The 8873-nt window shown below is 43.8% G+C and overlaps 1 protein-coding gene across 2 annotated transcripts; it reads right to left on the bottom strand.

Moving 5' to 3' along the window:
* Positions 1 to 386: 386 nt before the first annotated feature.
* LOC123064614 (lipid phosphate phosphatase 2) lies at positions 387 to 4123 on the bottom strand. Of its 2 annotated transcripts, none has more exons than XM_044488059.1 (9): positions 3838 to 4123; positions 3412 to 3512; positions 2494 to 2709; positions 2319 to 2406; positions 2106 to 2215; positions 1902 to 1995; positions 1405 to 1593; positions 1263 to 1322; positions 387 to 1128 (listed from the first exon to the last, which is right to left on the bottom strand). In XM_044488059.1, the coding sequence occupies exons 2-9, from the start codon at positions 3430 to 3432 to the stop codon at positions 968 to 970; spliced, it is 939 nt and encodes a 312-aa protein (XP_044343994.1). In that variant the 5' UTR covers positions 3433 to 3512; positions 3838 to 4123; the 3' UTR covers positions 387 to 967. The 2 variants fall into 2 exon arrangements, with proteins under 2 accessions (XP_044343994.1, XP_044343995.1); XM_044488060.1 differs by having other exon boundaries at positions 388 to 1128; positions 2494 to 2706.
* Positions 4124 to 8873: the final 4750 nt, after the last annotated feature.

Genomic DNA, 8873 nt, shown 5'->3' with positions numbered 1-8873 from the left:
TACCTAGATGGTAAGAACTTACCTTAATTATGGCGACCGCATCAGATTAAACAAGGGACACTTCCTTTTCTTCCGTGGTCTGCGCTCTTGAAAGAAAAGTAAAAAAACGAAAGTGGAAGAATCCGGTCGCAATCTAGTTGTTTTCACTGCTGTTAAAGTGCCAATCATGCCACCTGAAATGGCATTATTGTACCCGCAAAAAAAAAAGACATTATTGGTTTCTGGCTAAAGACACGCATTGGGATGCTCAGTGCACTTCTACCGAAGAAGCGAATACCGCTTTGTTGAAACCTATAAAATACAGATACCGAAGCGCGTAGCTTTTTCGGGTGTGCGTGCGACAGAAGCATATTTAACAACACTTAGGAATGTTTTCAGCAAGATTAACATAACACAGAATCACAGAGCTGGCAGCGGTCGCCCTCATGGTGTAAAGCAGAGATTTCAGGGATCTGCTGCCTTTTGCCTCTAGCTCAACAACTAAGATCATTGATCCGTGTCGATCTCTTCTTCCCAGCTTGGAATAAGACCAAGGACGGGGAATAAATACAGTCAGTCAGTATAAGTTTGCGCCTTTTGCCTATGAATTGATAGATACAGAGCCACTGGACCACTAGCTACTCTGGGCGGTGGTGCAACCTGATAGAGAATGTTCAATGGCTCTAGATATGCTTGTCATTATCATCGCTCAGTTGTGCTTGTTGAACAGCGGAATAAGTTCGTACTCAGTACGTCCACCAGCCACTCACACGGTCTACGACGTTAACACATCATTTAGATACAACAGGTGGCCCTAGAACAACTAGGTCAGAATATACTGAGCGAGTGACTTTTGTACACAAACATGAGGGGGAGATAGCACATATCTAGTTCTAAACTCCTAATACTTGCTTAGTGCACACATAAAAAAGTTTTTAACGCATGCTTACTGTACAAGGTATGCTAGTCGGTTCCACAGAGGGGTGAGTTACACACTTCCAGATTCCAAATCATTTCTTGATCTCCCGTTATGGTGTTGGCCGGTCAATCCGATATGATGCTCACCTGCAGACTGCTGGTTTTGTGCATTATTTGAATTGTGCACCTCAAGCTCTTCCAGCATGTGGAAGTACGCATAGGGACCCCAACCTTGTAGGCAAAAAAGAGATTGTCAGTTCAAACAGAAAAAAATACAATATCAAATGATATATTGATAATACCTAAACAAGAAACTGAACTAATAGCAGAAGAAATTTGCATTATTTTTGTGGAGATTGAACAACCTTGATGGTGATATGGAGGAGGAAAGAAGTGCAGATAGCACAGCACTGCCATGATATATCCTGAAATGCATCGATTAAACATGGTTACTGAAGGCCACAGGATGCCATGCATTTGTGAAGAGAGTGGGGAAGAAGCACAAACCAATCAGGCCACCGACAAGCACATCCTCCCAGTGGTGCCGATAGTTGTCTATTCTAGAAACCCCAACAAGCGAAGCAAGAAGAAGAGGAAGAATCACGATGCAAAGTTTTGCCACATGACCTTTGCGATCAAACGCCTTAATTTTGCCAGATAAGTATAGTGACAAAAATCCAAGTCCAGCAAAAGACCCTGCAATGCAAATTCTGTTAAATACTGACTGTGCATGCAGTATGACCGTAGTGCAACTCTATTTTGGAGGAAACAATGGAAGTGATATGATTATTCACAGTATCAACTTGAGATAACTACATAATATAAAGCATCGGTATCCAGACTATCAAGTCAAGTCCAAGTTTATAGCACTAAAAAAGAAAGAGATAAGCTAGTAAAATTTAAGCTACAATAGGTATGCAGCAATTGTTGACAATTTAACTCAGAGAGCTCTATCCATCAACATCGCATCTAGTGTAGACATGCACGTAAGGGTACAAACTTACACGACGTGTGTCCACTAGGAAAACTCTTGCGCCCATCGGTTAAGAAACCTTTCTCGCCATGGCAAATCACACCACCTGTCACTTGATCATATACCTGAGACAGCAAGCCAGTAAAGTGCCATGTTAATTTTACCTAGCAATGAGGCATGCCAATGCTTTAAAGTATGGAACTATACGGACATACAGAAGTCGGAAAATTCATACCTGCCTTCCATCAGGAAAACACCGCCAAAAGAAGTCTGGCCTTGGTCTCCCTACTGCAGTCTTTATCACATCAGTGAACGCGGCAGTGATCAGCACAGCGAAAATAACACCTGCATTTTCCATGCATGAATGTGTCACTCAGTATTCATAAACCAGATCTAAGTGCAGAGAAGAACAGAATCATCAGATGAAAACATAAACAGAATCAATCACCTAGCGTTGCGTGGTGAAGGTCATAGACGTCCCTTCTAGCAACATACACCGCTACGAAAACAAGCACTGGACACAGCATAGAGATTACCTGTTAAGAGGTCCAATACCCAATATCAGAGATGGGAGAGTATAAGATTACATCTGGCTATGAAATTGTAGAGGTTCAGAAACGTACAGGAACAGCCCATGCTGGCACAGTACTCTGTTTCACCGGGTACCTAATATCAGCCATCATATCCTTCCCAACGAACCGATTAAACGGCGGAGCATAATGCAAGACGACCACGGCCGCAGCTAGGAGCGTAAGAACGACCCAGTCATAAGTGTGCTTTCTGGCCAGTCCATATCCGTGCGTCTGAACCGTGTGCTGAACCTGCTGCATCCTATCCTGCTGGACAGAAACCGGTGTGCCAAGAACCTCAGTGGTCTGTGAGCAGTTCTGCTATAAGAAAATATATAAATGGCGAATATCAGCAGGCAGCAGCTCTCTCAACGTAAGCAAACTGCGCCATGGTGCAAATCCGACTGAAGAAGCTGGCTGCATCCTTGAATGGATTATCAGAATATGCTAGGCCTGCTAGTATTGTTCTCGTTCTTATGGCAACATCATCATGTCCCGACGAAATATGTCTCGAGTAGCTACAGTACCACAAAAATGTACAGGATCTAGGTTGCAATCTTTGCCGAGCAATAAGAACGAGAACAATACTAGCAATCTTTGCTAGTATTGTTCTCGTTCTTATGGCAACATCATCATGTCCCGACGAAATATGTCTCGAGTAGCTACAGTAATACTCCATAGTCTAAATATAAGCAGTAATTCAGACGCAGTAGCAGGCTTTCTGAATGGATAAATAAAACCTCACCGACTATATTATCCGCGATGAAAAGAACTCGTCAATTTAGATGGCGCGCGCAACTACAACTTACTGAACTCATAGAGCACGCACAGCACAATCCCCAGCTGGGCAATCTTTGCCGAGCAATACTAGAGCAGAGATCCAATGTAGAGCTGTACTATTATGCGGGCAATGCAATGCAGAGTTGTGTGGCATAGAATATATAAATAGCAGAGTTGGATCCTTGGTCTCACCGTGTTGCCTCCACCACGCATCGAAGACCGCGAGACGAAGCAGGACAGCCCGCAGACCTGTATTTACGCCGTAGGCAGGCAGGAAATGCTCGGAAATTCCCCTGAAGCAGCCAAGGCAAGCAGGAAGGCATCAGTTTAAGCAGTAGCACGGTTATTTCACTGCATTTCCGTTCGCATCACGGAGCACCGGAACTGAATCTGGACAGGAAAGTGCGACAGTGACGCTGTCGATTCACGGATGGATGGCTTAAAACCCCAGCGCAGGGGAGCCGGGGCTGCTAAACCCTCCTCGTCTCAGAACAAGAAACCGAAAACAGATGAAATAAAACACAGATGCGGTGGGGGATCAAAACCCTAGAACACAAAATGGCGTGATTTTATTTAGGACGGAAAAAAGAAAGGAATTTGGGGAGCGGTGCGCGTCACCTCAGAATTAAACCCTTGCGGGTGGAGAGGGTGGCGATGGAACGGAGGCCGGGATGGATCCGGAGATTTTCGCCGCCGACGAGGGGGGAGGGAGAGCGGTGGAGAAGGCTGGGGAGGGAAGGGGGTGCCGGAGCAGGAGTTGTGGTTGGGTGCCACGGGAGGGCGGTGGCGTCTGCCGTGCCGCGACACGTGCGGGTACGCCGGAACGAGGACGGACCACACCGCCGCCGCTCTTGTCCGCTTTTTTCTTTCTATTTTTGCTGATGGGCTGGGCCTTGGAGTTCTTTTTCTTTCTGAGAAAAGATGGGCCTTAGAGTCCGCAAGAAATGAAGTCAGATACTGGATATGCATGTGCTCCGGTCCTACTCCTACAAGTTGCCACGTCCCACGCCCACGCATACACGTACGCAGCCGTACGAAACGGTCCTGCCGTCGCGTGCCGACCCCGGCGGAACAGTGCCACAAGTACCTCTCCGACGTGGCGCCCCGTGTCCACACCACTCCAAACTATCTAGCTGGACGAATCACCGTCTCTCGATCATCATAGAATAGTGGGGAGGATGACTGGATGAGTCACCGCAAGGACGAGCTTGTCGGAGGACACACACCGGGAACGAGCGCTTTCCCTGTAGGATCCACGTACACCTCGCCTCACCGCCCACTGCATGCATGATTGCCTCCAACCTGCTGTTCGATTGCTCTTCAATTTGTTCATAAACAACTTGCAATTTGTTCTTCTCTACGTACCTCATCCAGGGCAGATAATACTCTAGTCGAGCGTGATTTATGGAGTTCGCGGGATAGCTAGTTAAAGCTTCCATGTCACGGTTAGGTGTTAGGTTGTCATCGTCCTGATCGAGCATCCAAAACAGCGGTCTCTTTCGTCGACATACAGACGCCGCTAGCTAGATTAAGTGATCTACTACAAGGTTCAATCATGGAAGATGCTCCAAGCTTGCAACAGTCGATAGGAGCGAATTATATGTATTTAGTATAGTACAATATGGACGAGCTTGCGCGGCCGGTGGGGGAGACGAAAAGGTATGCCTGTACATCTGGCTCTCATGATCCCATATGAAAACAAACTAATTTACAATCTTAATCCACTCCATGTCAACGTCGTACACACTAGTTATTAACTAGTGATTGGTAACAGGTCAACCACTGTGCCGTAGCGCAACCAAGCCTATAATGCATGGCGTAGTGCAATCAAAACTATAATATGCATGGTAAGTTACTACTGTATGTTAGTATCTCATTACAAGAAACAACAATTGCATTGGAACAATTGTTGTTCTACTCCTGCTTACAAGCGTGTGTTGCGTGTATGGTGGCAAGGGAAAGAAGGCGGCCTTGCTCGTGTTGTGCTGGCGGCGGAGGCCCCAACTTTCCCTGCGCACGGTGCCCCTGCTGCTCGGCAGATATTACCTCAAAGTAGACCTTATATTACTGCAACTCAAAATAAAGGAGAAGCTTTCAGCACAATTTGCATGTTGGATAGATAATAACTTTTAAAGAATGAACAGAATAACCAGAGCAGGAATTGGTTAATTAGGGGATCTCTCATTTTCTTTTCACTCTATTTGCCCCCCCCCCCCCCCCCCCCAATATATAATGAAAATACACCTAGAACTATTGTTCTACGGTTTGCGACTCAAAAGCAATTTTAAACGTGTGCCGGCCTATATCTAAAGCGATCAAGACCTTTCTATTATCTAAAATTATTCCAAAATTATTCCGAAATTGCACTTTGAGTTTATATTTCACTAAACTGAAATGAAAGCGTTTAGAAATCAGACTTAGCAGATTAAAAACCAAACCTGTCAACTTAGCATTAGCAAAACCGGCGGCCTTTTTGTTCTCCAAAAGAAGAAAAGGAACGGCATGCATGGTTTGCCAAAAATATACATGCATGAGCACATTAATTACTTCCTGTCCACTTGTCAAAATGCAAGGGTTCCGGTACACCAAACCAAAAACTGATATAATTTTTGATCATGCTATAGTTGATCTCGTTGGTTAAATTTATGGTCAAAGTTAAATCTCAAGAAACGTGGACACATTATATTTTGAAATGGAGGGAGTATATTGTGATCATTCACGTAACCATGCCACATTGGTTTTACCTACCTCGCATCGCATGGCCGGGCAGGATTCCTGTTAGACACTGGAGTGGCAATAGTCTAAGTGACACGGTTTGTCTTGGAGCATCAAGTCTTGGTTAATTTCGTTTGGGCAGTGGTCTATGGATCTGGATATAATTTTAATTATTTTTAGTGTTCGTTCTACTATCATGATTGAAGATGAATAAATCAAAAGTTTTTCATGCAAACAAAAAAAGTGATCATGGAAACTCGCCCCCCAGCGATCTCTCTCCACCGGCCGCGCCCACCCGAGGCCGACGCCACGGTGTCGGTGGATCGTCAGACGAGATCCCAAACGGAATGGATGGGAACGGACGACGCGGTCGGCTGTTGGATGCGACGTTGCTCTTTCCCCTGGTTGGCGACTTGTTGGCCAGTCCCGTGCACCGCACTCCCGACCGATACCTGGTTGCCTACGCGGCCTGGCTGGTCGCTCCACAGCAGATGGAGGAGAGACCCATGATCTGCTATAAGAATAAGAAAAACATCAATAAAAACCCCCAAAAGAGGCATGATTCCATCAAAGCACATCTTCCATCCCCTTTTAAGTTTTCTAAACGCTCTCGAACCACTTAATCAAACAACATCAAATTTGATAGAGAAAAAGACACATGAGGTCTAGATATACCCTAAAAATTGCAGCTAAATCGGATATCGTTTGCCTACCAAATATATTTGTCTAGCAAACCTATGATGTGTTAAAACTGCAATATACTCGCAAATCATATGTTCCACTGATTCAATCCTCAAACCAGATAACCTGATCCAAGTACTCAAAGCAAGGAACGGCCAAGTTTGGTGCCAATCCACGAACGTTTCAGTCTCCAACCACCAGCTTGAATATTATCTAGTCAGATCCCACAAATCCAGACAGGATCACACTCCTTCACTTTCCTCTCTTCTTGCATGTTGTGTTCTTGTTGCGTGCATTGTCACTCTCTCCCGAATTTCACAATACCATGCACCAGTCCCATGCACCATGGTACAGGGGTGGAGTGGCTAGAGCTTTGTTCTTCTATTCCCTTCATTAGGAAGTACTCCCAACCATTAGATACAACAAAATCAATGACTCACATGTCTTGGACTTTTGGGATGATGCTGACTGCCAACACACCTCCATGTGGAAGAACTTAGCCCAACCATCTCGACATGTTTTTTATAACTTCCTGGCGCCTCCGGTTCCTACTCACAAGTCCAAGAAGATATCTCATCTCAACATTTCCAGTAACTAGCTAGACGAATATTTTTGGTTGATGAGATGGGAAGATTAGAAGTGATACAGATTGTGACCTCGAAATATACATGATAGTAGGGTTTTCTTCAACTTGTGTTTGCATGCATATTTGTGTGAGACAAGAGTGTAGACTTGAGAGAGAAGGGGGTGAACGATGCTCCTTTTAACAATGGTGGAGGTAGTATTCCGTATGCGATCCTAAATATAATATCAGCTTCATTTATTCGGACATATGACATTTTATTTCATTGACCTAGGGTAGCTAGACTCATGTAGCATTGAAGCTATAAGCATAAGAAAATCCAATTACAAAGGGGAAAAACACATGCATGGGTTTACTTGGTTCATACACGACATTATAGCTTCCCCACAAAATAAAAAAAGATAATATAGCTTACGATTTCAAGATGCTAGTTCATTTTTTGTAGAAAATGTTAGGATAGTTACCCTATTGCATGAAAGGACATAAATTGGATAAAGAAATGATTCTCATATAAATAAGGTGGTTGACACATGCATGCATTTATATATGAGATTTGAAAGGTAACTGGACACCTACGCAACATTGGCATTATTATTGTTAAATAAGATAAACTACTCCCTTCATCCATAATATAAGATATTATTACATATAATATGTGAGTATATTGGATATAAAACATCTTATATTATTGGACAGACGGAGTATAACATAAGCATCGCTTAAGTTTCGAGAGTGCAGTGGGTGCAGTAGCATGTCATGAGAACACACTCATCTACCAATTAATGCATTGGTCAAGTTCATGATTGTGGAAACGCACCTTGGGGCATGTTGATACATCTCAAATGTATCGACATTTTATTAATTTATTATGCTATTATAATGTCATTTTTAATACTTCTATAGTAATTTCTATACTTTTTCTAGATTAACCTATTAATTTTGCGCCCGGAACCAGTTGTTGTTTTCCGCATATTTTTGACTTTTTGGAAAATCAAATCTATGGGGGTCCAAATACAACGAGGATTTTCGATGACTTTTTTCTAGGACTAGAAGATTCTAGAAAACACTGGAGGGGACGAGGCCCCCATGCGGCCTGATGGTGTGGCCATGGGCCACCCGCTTTGTGGTAGCCGTGTGAGCCCCTTGGCCACCGCCTTACGTCAATTCCTTCGTCTACAAATCACATATTTTGCGAAACCATCCATACCAATTTTCTTTAAAGAAAACGTTGCACAATTTTTGTTCCGAGGAGATCCAATCCGGAGGCATGTGCCGACACCTTGCCAGAGGGGGAATCCATCACTGGAGTCATCTTCATCAACCTTGTTGCCGCCATAACCATGTGTGAGTAGTTTTCTTAGGATCTTAGGGGGTCATAGTAGTACCTCGATGGCATCTACTCTCCCTTGTGATTCAATACAAAGTTTCCGTAAGCTGCCACACATAATCAGGATTCATATGATGTAATTGGTGGTTGTGTTTGTCGGGATATGATGAATGACACTTTATGATAAGATTGTTCATTGAATATATTGAGTCTTTTGAAGTGTATTTGCTGCATAATTAAGTAGTATTGTACGCTCTCTAATCTATTTGTCTTCTTTGGCAAGGATTGATTGGTAGTTCTTCAGAAGGAGTTGTGCATTGTAGTGGGTTCAATCTTGCGTTACTTCCA

Source organism: Triticum aestivum, chromosome 3B (genome assembly GCF_018294505.1).
Source record: "Triticum aestivum cultivar Chinese Spring chromosome 3B, IWGSC CS RefSeq v2.1, whole genome shotgun sequence".
NCBI lineage: Eukaryota > Viridiplantae > Streptophyta > Magnoliopsida > Poales > Poaceae > Triticum > Triticum aestivum.
The sequence above is the reverse complement of the archived record's forward strand: the minus strand, read 5'-3'. Positions and strand labels throughout refer to the sequence as shown.

Coding starts and splice junctions, on each gene's coding strand:
- LOC123064614 (XM_044488059.1), bottom strand. CDS start 3,432: ATGCGTGGTGGAGGCAACACG. Junction 1,996..2,105: donor GTTTTCCTGATGGAAGGCAG/GTATGAATTTTC, acceptor TTGCTGTCTCAG/GTATATGATCAAGTGACAGG. Junction 1,129..1,262: donor TCCTCCATATCACCATCAAG/GTTGTTCAATCT, acceptor TTTGCCTACAAG/GTTGGGGTCCCTATGCGTAC.